At 54.4% G+C, this 20,849-nt stretch overlaps 1 protein-coding gene across 1 annotated transcript in view; it reads right to left on the reverse strand.

Annotated features, from left to right (window-relative positions):
• The window catches only part of STX1A (syntaxin 1A), a 79,169-nt gene that overhangs the window by 18,416 nt on the left and 39,904 nt on the right, over window positions 1-20,849 (reverse strand). Inside the window, exon 9 of the mRNA XM_086475111.1 lies at window positions 3,090-3,164. Within this exon, the coding sequence (XP_086331237.1) occupies window positions 3,090-3,164 (75 nt within the window). The remainder of the gene's footprint in view (window positions 1-3,089; window positions 3,165-20,849) is intronic.

Genomic DNA, 20,849 nt, shown 5'->3' on the forward strand with positions numbered 1-20,849 from the left:
TAAAAATAGTAGGTCTGCCAGCTGCCCGGCCTTGCACAGGGAGGACCCACCAGGCTGGCGAGAGCACGCTTCATCCTGCTGAACAGTCCCTCTGCAGCAAAGCAGAGAGTTGCCCTTTGAATTATGCCCGGTGGTGCAACCCAGTGAGAATGAATTCCTCATTTGCCCAAAGACAACAAATCACAGCAGGGAGGAGCGCTGCCCTGCTCAGCACCCCACCGTGGTTCGGGCAAGGAGAGGGCACGGGGCTGCAGGGCTGGAGGTCTGGCACAGAGCAGGGCAGTGCAAATCTCCTCCTCAAGGCCAGCTCGGGACATGCTACTTCAAAAACTTAAATTCAGGGACTTAAAAAGCCTGGAGGAAGGCTGAACGCAGTGTGCAGGGACACATGTCGCCACCAGGTGTGAGCTGGTGGCACCCCCTGAGTTTGGCTGAAGACCCCATTCCTTGTGCAGGCGTCCCACAGCTCTCTGAGCCCGGCTGTCCCCAGCACCTTCCACGCTGCAGCAGGTCCCACAAAGCCCAGCACTGGGCAGGTTCCTCCTGCCGCTGGGGCTTCCCATTCCCTGGAGCTGCCCAGTGGCTCTTCATCACCAGCCAGGGCAGCAGGGGAGAGTGCAGGACACCACCGCTACGGTGGGCATCTGTGTTTCTGCTGTGTGCTGGTTAGCACGGGCGGCCCCAAAGTACCACCTTGTAGAGGGCAGCAGCGCTGTAAGGAAGACGACGGGCCTGGGGAACCCTTTGCGATGCTGGCAGAGGGTGTCCAACAGCACAGCACGCTCCGGGGAAGTGCTGGAGAACATCAGGACAAATTCTGCACTCCCCCCTATTCTCTCCTGGAACAGTCTGTACCTAGAGCTTATCCGAAAGGTCCCGTCCCACACAGCCAGACGGCCACAGCACTTCTCCTGTGCACCCCCGCTGCCTGCAAGCACACTGGCCGCTGCCTGCCCAGCGTATTTCATCAGCAATTGGTCTTCCTCCACACTTGTCATAAATCGTTCCCAAGGAACAGTATTGGCAAACATTGTGCATTTATGATAATTAATAAAATCACATTTTCCCAAGAAGCTGCTAATTAGCATTAGCCACTGCATGAGCAATGCCTGTCCTAAAGAAGTCAATTTGTTGTCAGCAGATGGTGTTTTTGATCAGTCCTGAGTGTTTTCTTTCATTGATCACGCTGGCCACGAGGCGATTTGGGACAAAGCACAAGCACTAATCATCTGTTGCTCCAGGTAAATACGATACCAGCAGTCTTTTCTGGAAGAAGCAAACAGGAATCAGAGCCTGTCCTGCAATCCTTCAGGCTCTCAAAGCCTCTTAAAAAACACAGAACAGAACACCTATGGGAATGGATTTCTGTTTTGCACAGGCTAAACCCTGTCCCCACCCAGACACCAGGGGTCCCAGTATGGCCAGGGGGGCTCTGGTCCATGGGAAGAGATCCCTTCGTCTATGAGATGGGTAAGCTGGCCCCCGGCTCTCCTTCCTGGGCCTAGCTGAGATCACGTCTCAGGAGGACAGAGGGCAGCAAGGGGACCACGGAGGCGCAAGTCTCCTTCTGGCATACACATGAGACACAGCTACGCCAGCGGGGATGAACCTAACAAACTCCAGCCATACCTAAGTCCTCCACGACTGTGAGGCTCCCACAAAACCCTGGGATTAGGGAGAACACTGCTGCCACGGGGGAAGCACCAGCTCCTCTCCCACCCTTCAGACACGGCGAGGTCTCCTGCAACAATCTCAACCAAATCCCACGCTGATGCCCAAGACCACTGCAGGCACGCACCAGGGTGACCTGCCTCCTGTCTCAAGATGCTGATGTCCTCACTGACCCTCCCCCCTTATCTTGGGGTCCAGTCTTGGGCTTTTGGGCTCATCTGAGTGCTCCAGCACAACCCTGGCCATCGGTGGGCTGACTCCCCACTGTCAAAGAGATTGATTGACTCTTCTGACGGTGGAAACCAACGCTAACATCGGCCGCGCTCTGTCCCTGCACTGCCCAAGGCGGAGGCACGCCAAGACAACGGGGCACGCTGGCGAGACGGGATAACCTCCCCTGAGCTCAATGGCCCCTTTCTCCCCCACCACCTGCCCCACAGAGCCCATGCCTGGGGGCAGCAGTGCCCCCGGCCCACCGTGGCTACGCTGTTAGTGTAGGTGGGACTGGCAGGAGGCACTGCTGCCTTGGGCAGAGCCATCAGCGCTGCAGCCTGCACGGGGGATAGAAAAGCAAGACCAGCCTGACAGGAGCAGGACAGGGGCAGCGAGAAGCACAAGTCCCAGGACAGCACTCCCCATGCCAGCACGCCGCTGGAGAGCCGGCAGCACCACCCAGCCGGGCCAGAGCCACGCGTGACCCCTCGGTGCTGTACCTGCCCAGGCTGCCTGTGCCAACTTGGCTCACCGGGGAAGAGCCAGCTCTTCTTGGAGGCTTGCAAGTCCTACAGCGGCACCTCTCCAGCCGCTCAGCCCTGCCAACCCAGCCTTTGGTTTGCTCAGAGCTGGGGCTCACCAGGAGAGCCCAAAGCCTGACAGCGCGGGACTTGCTCGCAGCCCGCCACCTCCATCCTGGAAACGGGGCACAAGGGGGCAAATCCACGAAGGGCAAATAAAAACAGCTGGAGGATGCTAAGGGGAGGGAAGGTGAAGCCCAGCCCTGGGTGATCCCTGCAAAGCAATGGCAGATGCCACTTCTGGCTGTCCCTTCCCCCAGTTCTGTGATGACTCCCAGCACCAGCTCAGGTTGCCGGAGGACGCACGGACAGGGCTGGGCTGTGCATTTGTAACCAGCCCTTTCCTACCTAGAGCAAACCACCCCAAAACTGTCGCGACCTGAGTCAAACACCAGCTGCTGCCGGCACACGGTTGAGAAATGAGAGCCCCATGGCATTTCTGGTCATGGGGGAGGAGTGAGAAGTGCTGAGCAGTGGGGACACGGAGCAAGACCCAGGGCAGCAATGGTCCCTGCCTGCTGCATCCCCAGCCCAGGATGGGAGCTGTGGTACCCGCTGCCTGGGGCTGCAGGGCAGGAGCGCAGCAGGCAGAGCCCTCCAGCAGCGTCGCAGGCAAATACTCACTCTTTAGCTTGGAGCGCACTTTGTTCGCCGTCTTCTTTATGTCAGACATCAGCTCTTCCAACTCCTCCTTTGTTTCTGGGGAGAAAGAAAAGAGCAAACACGGATGTGTTGAGGACACAGCTAAAACCTGCTGCCTGGCCTCACAGCACGGGGAGACCAGAGCTGTGAGTACTCCCACCTCCAGACTGGGAGCACTTCCACCGCACGCACCCCGCTGGACTCTCCTCACTGTCCTGAGCCTGGAAACAACCCTGCTGCTGGTCGGGCAAACAGGCAGCTGGGGAGCCGTTCTGTGAGATCCTCCTGCCCACACAGCCCTAACCTGCCCCATACCCAGCGCTCTGCAGAAAGTGGAAGGGAAGGGATACACAACCCACAGTGCTGGTTCCTGTAGCGGAGAGAAAATCACTGCTGGACACCAAAAACCTCTGCTCACCAAGGGCTGATCTCCCCAAATCCCTGCCACACCGGCCAGCCTTGCCTAGGGCATTATGAAAGGTCACATCTTCCACTGGCACCCCCTGACTAACAGCCAGCGTGTGTGTGTGTTCACTCCCCAGCCTGAATTTGCTGCTTTTGGCACAAAAGCAGGGGCTGAAGTGGCCAGAACCCCCTCACCGCAAGTCCCACAGCCCACATCTCAGGAATGACTCCGAGCAGCCCAGCAGCGGTGGGAGGGTGTAAAGGAATTCTTGTATTTCAACAGGCAGGGCCACACGAGTCGCAAATCAAAATAAGCACAAGCAAGTCCCTTCCTCCCTGTCCCCACAGGCATCCCACGCACGCCTGGGCGACCTGCGCGCGGCTCCCACCGGGAGAAGAGCCCTGCCGAGCACGGAGCCCGTCAGTGAGTCTCAGCATCTCCCCAGGGCCGCCTCTCCAAGACTGCGAGAGCTTTTACAAGAGTTTCCCAGGCTGCCAGGACCATCGACTCGGCTAGAGAGAGGAAGAAACTACAGCCTACGCCACACGTGAGAGAAGTGAATCAGCTGAGGAGGTCCCGAGTACCTGACCGATGGGATCTCACCAGGTTCCTCTCCCAGAAACGAGTGTCCTCGAAGGAGCCAAGACGGGCAGGTATGCCCCTCGCCACCCTGTGCTTCAGAAAACTGCCAGACCCCACCCTGAGCACCGCAGCAGGGCTGGAGCGGGGGCACAGCACCCATGCCCAGCACGCAGGTACCCAACCGTGCTCTGCCTGCGCCCCTCCTTCACGCTGCACACCCACAGAATGGCTGGGTCGTACGAGACGCCCTGGGCTCGCCCCTGGGCTTGTGGCAGCCCGGCTGGCTTGCCAGCGATGTAACCGTGCCCCAACCGTGGGACCGGCCCACCCCAAAACTCAGCGGTGAGACCAGCACGTTGCAATAGCTCAAGATCCAGACACTAAAGAAAGTACAAGCCACCTGCCATTCAAATCCGATTTCTTGGAAATGCTGCCACCCTAATGCTTCCTCTTGACTTTTATGAGAGCAAGGCTTACTTAATTAAATAAAACTTTGTTTAAAAGACTCTAGGCACATTAATTGAGTCATTTCAATGGCTGTGGTAGCTCTGATGCTGTGCGCTCCCAGCTGCCAGTCACAGGCATAATTAGAAAATCATGACGATGGGAATGTGCTGGGGGAAGGTCACATCCTATCGACAGTTGCACACATTTCTGACTCAGAGCTAAGAGCTTCAGCACTATTTCGAAAAGGAGAAAACAAACACGTCTGCAAATACCTTCACTCCCGGCTCCAGGTATTTCTCAGCAAGCCAACACAGCAGCCTCACCGGGGGAAGAGGTACAATTACGTGTTTGCTAGAGAATGAGCACAAATGCAGGGAAAGGAAGAGGATGTTTTCAGTTTGAGTTCTCATTTAAGTGACTAATTATTTCCTCTTTCCCCATTCTTGAAAGAACTTGTATTTAATAAAGAATCAAACCAGCCTGGGCTGAGTAACTCCCTGCACCCGGACAGGCTGGGGCCAGCTGACTGGGAAGCAGACAAAAGACCCAGGAGTGTAGGGGACAAAAAGCTGCCGTGAACATGGGGACAGGCCAAGAGCTGGGCTTGTTCACCCGGGAAGGGGAAAGCAAAGGGGGTTCCTACTGCTGCCTATGGCTACGCAGCAGGAGGGTGGAGAGAAGCTGGAGACAAACCTCCTGCTGGTCCTTGGAAATGACCTTCAGCTGCTTGCTGAAGCTTGGAGGTGCACAGGGACAGGACAAGTGGTGATAGACCAAGCTGGGACACAAAAAATTCAGATTCGATATTAGGAAAAAAAATTATCACCGTGAAGGCGACCAAACACTGGACTGGAGAGGCTGTGGGATGTCCATCCTTAAGGCTACTCAGCATGTGGCTGAGTGAAGGCCTGAGCAACCTGATCTAATGGACCCGCTGGAGGGTACTGGACCAGGGACCTCTGAGGTCCCTTCCCACCCACATCCACCTTCAATTCAGTGAAACAATTTCAAGGAACTCGCTGCCACGTACTTTCCTTTCTCCCTGTCAGTCCGGGCTGAGGGACGCGCTGCAGTGATGCTGTCACTGAGGGCACACACAGCAAGCAGGGAGCGTGGGCGAGCATCCCCCCGAGCTGGCCGCTCAGGAAGGGGACAGGACCACACGGACGGATGGAGGGACACGGGACACGGGCGGCTAGGCTGCCTTCCCTTAAAATATTTCCAACTGAGCAGCAGGGAGAAAACACTCCTTCTGGCTGGCTTTGAGTCACAGGACGTGTGAGGATTACTTGGCGACCTGGCAGGCACAGGCTTCCCAGACAATTATTTTCACATCCATGGCGTCTGTTTAAGTGACTCACTCAAATCTATTTAACTGTTCGTGGCAAGTAACATCCAGCAACAGGAAGCTGAAGTACCACAACATCACCGCCGCTGCGGCCAGAGTCACCCCGGCGAGCAGAGCAGCGCTAAGGGGCAAGAACTGATGTTTAAGAGGACGGACCAGGCTCCCCGCACCCCACAGCTGCCCCGGGACGTCTGCTCCGCTCCTGCTGGCACTAAGCACAGCGAGGGAGCAGGGATGCCCCCCTGGCCACCAGCACCACGGGGCCACATCCCCAGTCCCTGCTGGGAGAGACGGAGGAGGCTTTGGTCCGGGGTCAAGCCTTACACCCCTGAGAAACCCCAGGGCCCGCTGTGACCTGTCCCGGAGGGGAGCCCAGGGAGCACAGGGGAGGCAGGGGTGTAGGCAGGGGTGCAGGCAGCAGCGGCAGCTCTTTCTCCTCACTCTGCCAACAGCAAACAGGACACCTGCCTGGCAGAGGGCAAATGCCCAGCCCAGGCTGGTAACACCACTCGGCACAGCCTCAGCTGCTTGGGAAAGCGTAAAACCCAATTGCCTTCTGCTCCCCTTCCCTGCAGCAATCTGCTCCCAAAAGCATCCCCCACGCAACAGGGAAAGGGACAAACAGAAGGACCCGGCACCCAGCGCGGCCACATAGGATGTTCCTCAGGGTGTGGGGGGGAACTCCTGCCCGCAGTCAAACACTCAGCATCGCCGTTCACCCGTATCAATAAAGGAGGAGGGGGAAAAGCCTCCAAGCCCCCAGCAGCGAGCAGAAGGGCAGCAGCAGGCAGGCAGGCACCAGGCCCCCGCCCTCCAGAGTCCATTGCAGGTGACGGACACCCGCCCGCCGCAGCACGTCTGAGCATCACCGTGACGGTGACTTTGCACACACGCTACGGTTCCCAGACGTCAGAGCTTCCTCACTCGCTTATTATTCAGATTAATAAACCTTCACCTCTTCGCGATCTGCAATTCTTCACTGACAACAACCAACCAACGTAATCAAGAAAAGGACAACTTCAACCCAACGCATAACTGAGTTCCCTGACAAAGCTGGGAAGAAGGATCTTTTTGACAAAGACTTCGCTTTTCCAATAAAAAGTTAAAGAAGATCTTGACCGCAGTTCCTCCAAGGAAATTTTAAAAAATAAAACTCTCTTGCCTTAAAACTTTCCTTCTGTCTCTCGCAGGTTGCCACTAATGTGCTTGTTTATCTCGGCACTTACCTTTACAAAATGTACTTTTTAAAGGCAGATGCAAAGAGGAAGCACAGACCTGACAGCCCCGCCTGGTCTCTGGGAGCAAACCAGAAGGAATCCTTCCTAGGGATCTACAGAGTTCTTTGAAACATTTTCCGTAGTGTTTCACAGACTTCAAGTAATAAAAATGAAACCTGTTTTAAAAAGCACCAGGGAGGATATTGGCTAGAAAGCCTGTTCTAGCCCCAAGCTGGGAACTACTGACCAGTCAGCCTCACCTCCATGCCCAGTAAGACCATGGAGCAGATCCTCCTGGAAGACACGTTGAAACATATGGATGACAGGGAGGTGATGAGAGACAGTCAACATGGCTGCACCAAAGGCGAATCATGCCTGAGTGGTCTTCTCCGATGGAGTGACTACGTCAGTGGACACAGGAAGAGCTGCAGGTGTCATCTATTCGGACTTCTGAAAGGCCTTTAACATGGTCCCCCACAACTTCCTTGTCTCTTATTTAAAGAGATACAGGTTTGATGGACGGACTACAGACGGATAAGCAATTGGCTGGATGGCCACATCCAAACTGTTGCTGTCAGTGGCCCAATGTGCAAGTGGACACCTGTAACGAGTGGTGTCCTTCAAGGGTCTGTCCTGGGATGGGTATTCATATCTCCATCAATGACAGAGACAGTGGGATTGAGTGCCCCCTCAGTAAATCTGCAGGTGACACCAAGCTGAGAGGTGCAGTCGGTACAGTGGAGGGAAGGGGTGGCACCCAGAGGGACCTGGGCAGGCTGGAGGAGCAGGCCCATGTGAACCCCACGAAGTTCATCCAGGCCAAGAGCAAGGTCTTGCACATGGGTCAGGGCAATTCCCAGTGCCAGCACAGACTGGGGGATGGAGGGATGGAGGGAGGGATGGATGGATGGAGGGAGGGAGGGAGGGAGGGAGGGAGGGATGGAGGGATGGATGAATGGAGGGAGGGATGGAGAGCAGCCCTGCAGAGAAGGACTTTCTAGCTGAAGTCCCATTCGCCAAAAGAGATTTGGGACAGCAATGACGTCTGTGCAGTCCTTCAGTTCCCAGAGGCTGATGTTCCTTCTTGGAAACAGAACTGAGTCTGACATTGCAACTTATTTATCCAAGCTAAGTAAAGAAAGAAGAAAAAAATTACACTCAGTTTGCAAGATGCTGACTCAACCCTTTCCTAATTTGCTAGTGGTTTTTCCACTCTGGCCAGTTCAACCAATTGCAGCAGGTATGAACAGAATGGGGAAGCACCCAGAGGGGTCGGCAGAAGAGCTGCACAACCATGGCCCCAAGCAGAGCTGGGACTGTCCCTTCCTCACAGAAGCAACACAAGGAGCTCCAGCTGCTTGCCGAGCTGCAGAAATAGGACACAGCAGTGCTGTCCGTCTGCCTTTGCCAGGAGCGAGGGCACGGGAGAGATCTGGTACCATCGTGAGGGGCCAGCAGCTCTGGGATTTTTAACTTCCAGTGTGCCAGGAGAGACGAATCCCGCCCGTGATGCAGCAAGAAGAGACGCTGCCAGGATTTGATGTCAGTGCAAAACATCACAAGGCTTTTACACAGGAGTAGAACAGAGATGAAGCACGGAAGGGTCTGAAAAGCTTTTATGGATACCCTGGGACTGAAGGTGCTCCCCAAAATGCGTCGTCTGTACCATCTGGCGGTGTTTGGAGGTGATCCGCAACAGATTAAAACGGTAGCTTTTCACTTCGTAAGTCACTGAGAAAGGAAGCAGGTGAGATGTTTAACTGATGTTTCTACTACATATTTGTAGGTAATTAAGAGGTGCTTATTGGTAACATCAGTGGGACTGCACTTAAAAAAAACCAAACCCTTTTATATTAACGGTGATGGATCCTGCTTCACACCTCCTGGAAACCCAGCGTGCTCCTCGCAGGCTGCTGGTCCAGCCAGGCAGAGGTGCCGAGCTGTGGTCACTGAGAAGCGTGGAAATATCCGTCTGAGTTCGCTGGCCGGACAAGGATGCTGGGAGTTTTGCACCAACAACTGGGCTTGCAAGGATGGAGTGGCCCCAGGCAGCCTCGCGCCCAGGAGCCCAGCACGCGAAGCCCTTCCACAGCCTGTCGCTGAGATGGCCAACGGCTGAGCTACCTCCTGGGGTGTTTTCATCCCGCAGCCGTCTCCTCTGACGGCTCCTGCCGCTCCGGGCTGGCCTCAGAGCCGGAAACCCACCCTGGGAGGCAAATCTCGGATGAAGGGAGAGCCATGCTATGCATTGACTGCTTCTCCTGCAGCCACGCTTGTTGGTTGTTTATAATCCAGCAGCACAAATGATGGGATCAAAGTTTGCTCGCAAGAAAACATTTTGGTTTGGTGATGAACCTGTGCAAAAGGTAGAGGAGACAGAGGCGGTGCAGCGCAGCGCCTCGTTCCAGTTTCTCTTTTTTCAGAGGAAGTGTTGGGATTTCATTGTTTTCCCAGTTACTCACACTAAAACAACAGTCTGCAGCTGGTAATGAAGCAGTAGGGGTGAAGGGAGCCATGCAAATGCCACAACCTGGACATTCACGTGAGCTCAAATCCCAAGATCCGCTGCCCGTCCTGCCTGCGGCGGGCTCATGGGGCCGCCTCCCATCACAGCCAGGGAAGGAACGGTTCGCATCCAGCAGCAAACCTACTGGGACCCGCAGCTCGCCTCCAGCATCCCCAGCCCATCACATCCCATGCTGGTACGCCAACTCACAGCTCCACCGGAGCTGCTGTTTGGAAAGTGGGAGGTCGCTGAGCTCACAGCAAACAGCAAGTAGCAACAGCTCAAAGCAGGGGGAGTTTAGGAGAGCTTCTAATTAATTTTTCCGCAATAATTATGTACCCTGAGTTACAATACAAGCTGCACCGCTATGAGGTCCTGCTAAAACACAGCTCAAAGCAGGCAACGGGTCGATAAAAGCGCCCTAGCTCTGCACAGGACCAATCTGGCCCACGACAGACACACCTCCGCGAGGGACACCCAATTAAGACATCAAAATTTGTGTGAACGACTTTGGGTGGCTGCTCCCACCAGCTGCAAATGTGCCCGTTTGTCAGAGATCTCCAGCCCTGGCTGTTCTAGAGCATCCCCTGAAAGGTTTTGGGGTGCCCACCTCTCCGAGAGCAATTAGCTGCCGGACGAGCAAACTGTTCCTTCCCCTTCCACAGCCTCCTCCCAGCACCCTGTCCTCCCCGTGGTTCTCCTCTGAGCCTCCCAATCCAGCCCCAGTTAGCTCCAGGGTGCCACTTAACGCCATCACAAGCTGCACGGCACGAGCAGTCCCTTCATCACCTGCTCCCACCCTGCTCAGGGCCACATGCACCCCCCTGGGGAGCTCCCGGCTGGGTGCAGGGTGCGGTGGGGCGGCAGGGCCGGGGAGGGAGCAGAGCTAGCCCAGCCCTCCCGCAGGCCCTCAGTGGGTGGAGGTACCAAGTAAAGCTGCTCAGTTCTATTTTTACAACACCGAACCGCAGAAGTGTCTTACCCCCCCCCCTGAATTCCACTTCAAATACTCCATTATTTTGCCCAGAAGCAAGGTTGGGTTAATCAGCCCATAATTACCTTCATTCCCTTTCTTTAAAAAATCGACACTGTGCTATCTCCCGAGCTCCTGACGCCCATCAGGTATGCAGAGACTTATTGGAAATCAACACTAATGGCAGAGGTACCATCTTACTCAGCTCTTGGAAGACTTCCCGATCGGTAACTTCAGGTAGACTGGATCCAGCAGTGGCTATTTTTGGTACCAACTGTTTAGCAACAACCTAAATTACTGTTGGAATGTAAGAATTTAATCATCATAAGGTACATCACGTGTTTTCTCAAACTCCCAGAAAAAGTGTTTCCTGTATATTTCTGTCCTTTCTGCATTATTCTCCCATTTGCATATACTGATGCACCAAAACAGCTGACAGGCTTCTGCTCTTCTTTAAGGATGTCACAAAAAATTCAGACTGTCCTTCGGGTTGGTGCTTGCTGGGTTTTCCAGCTCCCTGCAACCCCCAGCTCCAGATTCTGTGCCAGAGAGTGGGAAATTGTTCTCCTCCTCCCCACCACGTATGGGAAAACATAAACCAATGACAAGTAGAACTCCAAAATTAGGAATTACAGAAAAAGTGGTAAGAAATGCAAAAGGATGTAGTGAGAATATAGTGCTTGAAATTTATTCTGTGCACACATGATATAAAGGAGCAAGTCATGATCATCTGCACCAAAGCTTCTCACTTTTAATCTTGTACTCCATTCCACTTTATCTGTTCAGATAAAAAGGGGATCGAGGCTCTTCGGCATGGGTATGGGACATTTGCATGACTGAAAGACTTGCTTCTCATTTCCACCAACCTCAAAGCTGTTGTGCTGATGCCCAGCCAGCCCCGGCACTGAGACCTCAACACGAGCAGTGCTGCTGCACAGGGGTCCTCCCCCCTACGCTGTGGCGAGGATACTTCACACTCCAGCGATGCAAATCCTTCTTCCAGGTCTGAGTACCACGAACTAGGTTGAATTTAGGACCACAAATGAGCAATTGCAATTCCCTGGTTTATTAATTGGTCTTATAACAGAGATGACTGGGACAGTTAAATAATTCCTTTTTGTCCCATGGATCACGGACTCACGGGATGGTTTGGGTTGGAAGGGACCTTAAAGATCCTCTTGTTCCAACCCCCCTGCCATGGGCAGGGACACCTCCCACCACACCAGGTTGCTCCAAGCCCCATCCAGCCTGGCCTTGAACACTGCCAGGGAGGGGGCAGCCACAGCTGCTCTGGGCAACCTCTGCCAGTGTCTCACCACCCTCATGGTACAACATGGCTTTCTTATGGCCAGCCTGACCCCACCCTGGTTCGGTCTAAAACCGCTGCCCCTTCTCCTGTCGCTGCAGGCCCTGCTCAAAAGTCTCTCTCCCTCTTTCCCTCAAGCCCCCTTTTAAGCACTGAGCAGCCGCAGCAAGGTCTCCCTGGAGCCGTCTCTTCTCCACGCTCCACAACCCCAACTCTCTCAGCCTTTCTCCATGGCAGAGCTGTCCCAGCCCTCGGACCATTTTGGTGGCCTCCTCTGGACCGTGTCTGTCTTGTGCTGGGGACCCCAGAGCGGGACGCAGTGCTCCAGGGGGGTCTGAGGAGAGCAGAGCAGAGGGGGAGCATCCCCTCCCTCGACCTGCTGGCCACGCTGCTGGTGATGCAGCCCAGGAGACGCTTGGCTTTCTGGGCTGCAATTGCACATTGCCAGCTCACGTTCCATTTGTCACCCACCAGTATCCCCCAGTCCTTCTCTGCAGGGCTGCTCTCCATCCATCATCCATCCATCCATCCCCCAGTCTGTGCTGGCACTGGGAATTGCCCTGACCGAGGTGCAGGACCTTGCACTCGGCCTGGTTGAACTTCACGAGGTTCACATGCCTTGATAGCTTTATTCCTAGCACTCTGGCTATACTGAAGCACCTTTACTCGTCCTTCCCTTTTTACCCTCGCCTCCTTCAGGAGGTGAGCTCTGACCCACCCTCAGGCAAGCGCTCATCCTGTGATGAGCGTGGTGACCCAGCCATGCTCTCCACCACTCCTCAGCATCCCGGCCCACGCTGCTTCCTCTCCAGGCCAGGAATAGTGCTGGTTTATCTGATGCTTTTCTAGAAAGCTGCCATTGAATGCAAACCCAGCTGAACCAGACTGAGTTAAAAAAAAAAAAATTAGCTTTGGACCTCTCCAAACCCCAGAGCCCAGCACAGGAGGCAGAGCTCTGGAGGGCCACTGACCATCCCAGGCTACATCAGATGCCACCCTGCGGGACTGCACAATCATACATGCCACAAGCCTGCATCAGGACCTACACCAGACATCTCCCCTGGCCTGTGCGGTGGACCAGTCCCCTTGGGCAGGGGCAGAAACAGCTCTGCTGGGAGCAGAGGGCTCTCACAGGGAAGGTCCTGCAGGTCCACCAACACAGCCCACAACTGCAAGACCCACCATGGGCCCAGCAGTTATTCGACCCAGGATAAACCACGGCTGTTCCCAAAAGCAGATGTACCCCAAATGCCACATTTGAATTGTTCAGCGTGAGAGAGCGACTCCAAGCTAGAGAGTCCGCGCAAACGAGGGGCCCTGGCCACTGAGCAGACCGAAGGGTGGTGGAGAAGCAGGGTCTGACTGAGGGACTGAGTCCACAGGAGGAGGGAAGTCCTTCACCCCACGCACAAGGTGATGCAGATCACATACAGTGACTCCATTTGGACAAAGAAAAACAGGGCTTTGTGCAGAAAGGCATCCAGCCAGGGAACTGTGGAAAGGTTATTTTTAGAGTTGCACATTTCCATGATAAAGAGCAAGTATTACCTCCAGCTAGAAAGAAAACTTTTTTAGCACTGCTGGAAAAAAATTACCTGAAGAAGTCCTACTACCCAGAGTTTCAGCTGTGAGAGAGCACTCTTCAAGATGCTGTTGTTTGGTACCCAAAGCAGCATGTGCTAAACAAAGCCCCAGAAAGCACCCACCAAAGAGCTCAGACACCTCTGCTGCCCAATCCAGCAATTTTTTCTTTAAAAAACAATGGCCTGATTTATATTTTTAAACACAGACTGAATTGCAAGGAATGGTGTGACTCTCCACTCAACTCCTGCTCAGATTTTGGCTAACGTGCTGGGAGCAGCACCATTAGTTCCAAGCAAGGACAACACACAGGCAGGACACGGTGGCCAGAAAGGGCTACAGGTCATTCTGCCACCACTGATGCCTGCAGCTGGCTGACTCCTGCAGTCATCCTCCTTGCATATTGGTTGGTGGTTTCTTCAGAATCCACTAACTCATGGAAATGATATAGACCAAACTTCCAAGCTGGAAGGCACAACCACGTCAGCTTACCCAAGAAGTTATTTAAGTGGATCCAACACCAGCTAGACAGCTGAGGCTTTCGTGCTTCCCAGTGTGATACAGGGGATGCCTGCACCATGACAGAGGAGGAAGGATGAGCACTCTGCCCTCTGCTAGGGAACTGTTTTGACCACAGATGCGTGAGTTACAAGTTGCGAGTTATCAGTTGCAAACTATGAATTAGAGAGCTTTTGAGTTAGAAACCTCATGAATTAAGGGGTGGATTAGTGAATTCAGGCTGGACTACTCTGTGCAAAGTGTATCGAGCCCTTGTTTGCTTTCTTTCCTAATGAGCTCATAAAATAAAGTTTAATTTATAGAGTACGTTGTCCTGTAAATTTGAGAGATCCAAATGGACCATGACAAACTGCGTTGCTCTTGGCCCATTCCCAGGCACCCTGGCTGGTTATCCTGCTGTTGTGGGTCCCAGTTCCCCTCGTCCCTGACTCTCCCCACCCTGGGCCCTGAGCAGGGCAGAGGCCATCTGATAGCTCCCAACCTCGACAGGAGCTTCCACCAGAAGGTTTGCGAGGGCAACACCCTGTCTGGGTCAACAAGTCATTGCAACCTGCAGCTCTGTTGGGCGTCAGAGGAGATGGCTTTGGGCACAGAGAGACCAGGAAGGTCCCTAAGAGCCACCCACTATAAATAGCAACCCATGAGCAATCATCGTAAGGCATTTAATCGCCAAAGGGAAATGGGCTTTGGTCATCAGGAGGCTGTAGCAGCAGCCCAGGTCACAGAGTGTTGCTAAGAGGCAGCAGGAAAGGGATGGGAAACGTCAAAAAGGGAAAAAATCCACCTCACAGGATTGTGCACTTGCTTTAGTATCTTTTTCATAGAGTCACAGACTCGCAGGATGGTTTGGGTTGGAAGGGACCTTCAAAGATCTCCCAGTCCAACCCCCCTGCCATGGGCAGGGACACCTTCCACTACACCAGGTTGCTCCAAGCCCCATCCAACCTGGCCTTGAACACTTCCAGGGATGGAGCATCCACAACTTCTCAGGGCAACCTCTGCCAGTGTCTCACCACCCTCATCATGAAACATTTCTTCCTTATGGCCAACCTAAACCTTTTTGCTTAGGCCACTGACAGGGATGGCACTGGCACGGGCTGCAGAGCACCTGCAGCTGCCTGCTCTGCCAAGCCCCTGCTGAAGACCCTCCAGGGCAAAGCCAGCTCTCCCCAACTTGAGGAACTGGCTTCATTCACTAAGGCTGGTGTCACCCAGGTCCCCAGGGCCACGGCTGGGGTGAGCCGATGACCGCAGCGGCAAGGCAAGGTTTGGTCCCCCTATCCACTCCCGCACCCACGTCTCCAAACATAAAAGCAAGCCAGCTCCGTGCCTTCACGTCAGACGCACGCGCTGGGGCTGAGCCCTCTGCCACGATCCCCATCACAAGGCTGCCTTGCTGCCGAGCTCTTCTGTTTGTTCATTAACTTACAGAAATCGGAAAGAAATTGCTCCTCATCAAAAACTTCCCCCCTGATCTGGCTCGGGAGCAGGAGATCACACCCACCACTGGCTGGAGACCTCCCTCCCCACGCAGGGCGAGCACATTGGCAGCCTCTGACCGGTCCTCCCTGCCACCACCGCCCAGCTCTCCCCAGCATCTCCCCATTGACCAGCCCCTGCGACTCTCAAGGCGCTGCTGCTTGTGAGCTCTTCCCGGGCTCCCCCCGCCCTCGCTGCCCACGCCGGCAGGAGCCCGGCAGCCGGTGGCCACGGGCAGCGCCGGGAGCCGCGTGCCGTGGCAGGCAGTGCCGACGTGCTTCCCGGCACGCTCTCTCCAGCCTCCCGCTCCTCCCCAGCACGGCGTCGGCTGTCGGCGTCACCGGCGTGTCACCAGCCGCCTTTTCCCCAGCGCTCGTTAATTCATCGGAGGGGAAATCTCCTCTCCGATGGAGGAGGGAACAGGGAATCCCAAAAGCGAGGGGACCACCGTGACCAGCAAACCTTGCTTGCTCCCTGCTTCGCCACTCCAAACATCCCACACTGTCCTTGCTCAGTGCCCCTCAGAGAAGGGCAGGTTACCTCTGACTGCTCAAAATAAAAAACAGAGAAACCGGGAACGGTGGTAGGAAGGGAGGAAAACCAACGTGCCTTTAGCGATAAAGATGAAACAACACAGGTTGAAGCAACAGAAAACAACAGAGACCCTATAAAATTACCGCAAAACAATACAGGATGCTTTAGGGTGTACAGAAAGGAAGGGGAAAGCAGGATGGATGCAGCTCTGGGATTGCACAGACCAACTGCCAAGTACTCATTTGCTCTCTTCAGTTCTTGCGTAGGAAATATTTCTGTGTACTGTCTCATGGTGGCCCCCACGCTTCCTCCTCGGCACCAACTCACCCGTTCCCTCCTGGCCCCTCATCTCAGCAGCCTCCTCCAAAGCCCTCCTTCCCCCCCCCACCCCGGCTATGTTGGACTCGTCTTGCTCCCGCCATCCATCTCCCTTAATTACGGCTTCCCCAGCCTGTTCCCTCTCCACGCGCTGGAATTCACCCTCCCCTGCCACTTCACTCTCCAGACTCCTTTCTTTGCCAGGATTTGCCTTCCCCGTTCGCAGCGCTGCTCGCTCTTAGCTAATTACCCAGCACGACAGCGGGCTCTTTCACGCTTTGCCCTAAGCATCTGCTGTTGGCAGCTGGCTGGCCAGCCACTGCTACCTGTCTCATCGTGCGCATACTTAAAAAACCCTCTTTAAAATTTAACTACTGTGCAAGCGAAGCCGTCTGCAGGCACCCGCGGCCCCTGCTGCACCTCCCGGCTGCCACACGGCTGGGCAACCCCTCACGGCTGGCAGAAGAAGGTCCTCGTGCAAGAGCACTGCCCAAAGCTCACCCTCCCGAGGAGCTCAGCAGCCCCGACACAGCCATGGGAGCCCTTCTCCTCCCCAGCTTGCCCACGAGGGGACGTCCCTCTCCCTGCAGGGTGGTGTTTTTTACCGTTTAGGCAGCAGGGTTTGTATTCCCTGGAGGGAATCTTTGGGGAAATCTCGTATGGGGCGGTGTCTTCTAAACGTCTTGCCCAGGGAATTGTGGGTCACAAGATGTGGCTGTGTCCCCCACCCTGTACCCTACAGTCATGGTCCATCCTGGTCCTCCTCACCAAACCTTAACAGACAGAGGCTTTTCCCCATCAACTGCCTTTTTCCAAGTTACCCTTCCCCACATTTCTGACCCCTCAATCCAAACCCAAAGCACTCACACGCAGGCGTGGGGCTGCTCCACACACGGAACACACGGCTGCTGCCCACACTTCGCATCAAGATGCCCATGCAGCTCGACAGCAGCTCCCACAGGGACAGCAACGTTCTCTTCCAAGGCTGCAAAGCCCAACTCTAACTCTCAGTGAACGAGAGCTTTCATACACACAGGCGATGCTCAGGAAAGACAGCAGAAACCTCCAGATGTGAAAAAGGCACTGCTGCCGAGCACACTTCAGTGGGGTGGATCTAACACAGCTCAGAAGCAAAATTAGGTTGAGGCCAGGTGAAGGTTTTAATCAAAGCAAAACGTGCAAGGAAGGAAAAGCGGCAAGAAGAACGTATCTTTGGTTTTCCTGCAGTATGTAGCAGCGGGGGCTAGGCAGGGATGTACGGGTACATCACAACTGTGCTGCCAGGCTGGACACAGGGACAAGATGATTAAAGATTCGGAGTCGGATTGGGGAAAAATGATGAATGAGTCCCATGCCGGGGTCACCCCTGGGTCAAGTTCAATTCGGTATTTTCATTAAGAGCTTGCAGGCTGGAGGAAAATCCACTCACCGGCTTGCAGAGGCGGCACAGAAGAGCTGTGCTTGCTTCACTATCTGATTTAAAGACACACTTGATTAATGACAAAACCAGGCTAAAAATCAATTACAGGGATACTGAAAAAGGACAAATCTCAGCTGGTTCCCATGGAGAGCAATAATCTAATGGCCAAATACAACTCCAGGACCTTGTATCCGTTCGTACGCCGGGAGAAGGTTACATGAGAGCCAGCAAGGAAGGCAGCAGCCAATGGCAGGACGATTCGCACAGGGATCGAAGGCATTTTTTCCTTGGGAAACAGCAAATCTGAGCAGGACTCAGGCCGATAACTGCCTCCCCGAGCTCAAGGCAGCACCATGCTGAGGACAGGCAGTGCAGATAGAAGTGGGCTGTGATCCCACCTCTGAACACAACACTGACCCCGTCCCCCAACACAGCTTCCACATTTCCCAGATGAGAATGTACCAGGAGAAAAATCAAGTGCAACAGAGGCCAGGAGGCAGGATTTCACCCAAGGGAGGTTTGGAGATGCCACCTGATCGCTGCACGTGGGTGCTGGCCCATGGGAAAGCTGCCCATACACACAGCAGTCTGAACGTTATCTAATCTCAGCAAAAGATCTAGTTAATCCAATTTTCTGGAAGTAGTTGGTGTCCACTAATGCTTGGCTTGCCTGCTTCCTGCAGTCTGTGGGTAGTTAATCTCCTGTTCAGTCTCCTCCTTCTGAGGTCCAGGGATGATCAGGACTTCCCCACACCAGCCTGCGCCAGGCCACAGGACTGCCAGCCTGGTGCTGGGACAGGGACTGCAGTCAAATGCTGTGTTGCAGAAGATATGACCCCTGTGTGCAACAGTCAGGGAGGGACAGGTTCTTCTTGTTTCCATCTTAGTAACCTAATGAACTTCTAGAACTGCTTCTGAAGACCAGACACTAGCCATCAACAGACATGGTCCACTTGATAATGAAGATATGTGTCTTCAAGAAGTCTTCTCTGATCCAAAGTTCACATGCTTTGGACTAAACTAAGCACCAAATCTACACTTGTTGCCAGGAACCTCCACCCACTGGGGCCCCATCTCTTTTAGGGAGGATACATCACTCAACCAACTCCTTTGGCATGGGAGGAATTTCAGTTTTTCTGGCTTTTGACCTACCACATTCTCCAGAGGTGGATCAGAGATCCATGCCAACATCAAGCAGCCTGTGGTTCTGTAAGGAAAGGGTTTTTTACTGTGACAGCGACTGATCACAGGTCACCCAGAGATGCTGTGGTCTCTCCATCCTTGGAGATATTCAGATACCATCTGGACATGGTCCTGGGCAATCTGCTCTAGGTGACCCAGCTTGAGCAGAAATGTTGGACCAGAGGTCCCTTCCCACCTCAACCAATCTGTGATTTTGTGAAAATAAGGAGCTGCAGTGCCCTGTCATATATCAGACTAGACAAGAGAAGCTGCTGTGCTGTGTGTTTCACCAAATCTGTGCAAAGCAGCCGTGTCACAGGAGGTTACATGGCTGCAGAACATCACCTGCCCCCATGCAGCACCACTGATGCTGGACCCTGAGCTGGGGGGTAAAGGGGACAGCCTGCACCTTGCTGGATACATGCAACAGGAACCTCCTCATCCAGAGACTAGCTGAAGCAGATGGGAGGAGACCCAATAAAGAAAGGAGGTGGTATTAACAGTAGAAATTGCTCAAGAATGAGAAAAAATGCCTTACAGAAGGAGATTCCAGAGCCCAAGATTACAATCTGCTGTCACCTTACAAGGAGGAAATGCTGAGAACTTAAGAGCTAACTAGTCTTCACTATGTCCTTACATCAAAACCTTGATCTTCTGGACCACCCCCTTTGCCAAACCGAAGTTACCAGGTTCAGTGGAGGGAGAACCAGGACAAACACCACATCTCAAGGCGTACGGGCACCCAGGCAGCACCACAGTCCTGTCCGATCCTGCACCATTTGGTTAGAAAGCCCAGCCAAACCCCCCATCCAAGTCTGACTAAACCAGCTGGCTGCCTCAATCTCTGCATGTTGTATCTGGCCATGTCCTGCAACACACCATGCTCTTCATCTCCTTCCCCAGACAGACTGCACACCACAGGAATATGGAATAACCGGGAATACGCAGCGTCACCACACTCAACAAGGATGCGACATCCAACGGCTGGAGCAGTGCTGCTGATCCCACAGCCAGATGGCTCCGACGGGGTGAATCTCCTTAACGTTTTTTAGCAAAAAATTCCAGCAGTTTCACACTGAAAACACCATCCAGAGCAGTAACAGTTAAGGTTGGCGCTGCCCTTCAGTATCAATAACACACACAAACACTGGCAAGGAGAGCAGTTCACCTTCTGGCACACCCAGTACCTCAGATGGGACAAGCCCATTTCATCTTATCATTAATTATTACACATTAGGAGCCTGCAAAGTTTTAATAACTAATTCCAAAGCTCTTCCGAGTCGTTTCAGCATCTCCCTCCTGCCAAGGCAAGGTGAGACCTTCTGCCCCCACACTGTGGAAGATGCCGTGCAACAGATAAAGCCCCCAGCCCCCCAAACGGGCATTCCTGCACCCTGACAGCATGGAGAGACAGGGGCCAGGACCCTCACCCACTGCCAATGCTTTCCCTGGACAGCCACAAGCGCAAAGCCGGGCGGCACAGGAGGGGACAACGCGGCTCGCAGCGGTGGCCCTTCCTCTGCCAGCAAGGGTGGACAGCCTTGCAGCGGCTTTTATCTAGCGCTTTCGCAGCGCTTGCTCCAAGCCACCCTCTAATGGTGTTTTAAGGAGCCCTCGGCAGGTGCCGCATCCCGGCGGGCAGCGGAGGGCACTCGCCCCGACTCAACGCCGTGACCACGTGCGGCGACGGGCTTTGCCTGCTCGCTCTTGACATTTCAAGAGCTTCTGCAGCAGCTATTTTTGTCCGCCCGCCACGCAGCCTCCGCCGAGGGCAGGACTCCTACACAGGCAGCACGAGGAAGGGGGAGGCGAGGGGGGATGCAGGAGGGGAAGCCCCCCCGGACGGACGCTCGTGGCAGCGGTGGACGGCGCAGATGAGCATCGCTGCCAGCAGGCTCTTCCCACGACCCACCTGCACCGCGGG

The sequence above is a fragment of the Leptosomus discolor genome, chromosome 18 (assembly GCF_034619465.1).
Source record: "Leptosomus discolor isolate bLepDis1 chromosome 18, bLepDis1.hap2, whole genome shotgun sequence".
NCBI lineage: Eukaryota > Metazoa > Chordata > Aves > Leptosomiformes > Leptosomidae > Leptosomus > Leptosomus discolor.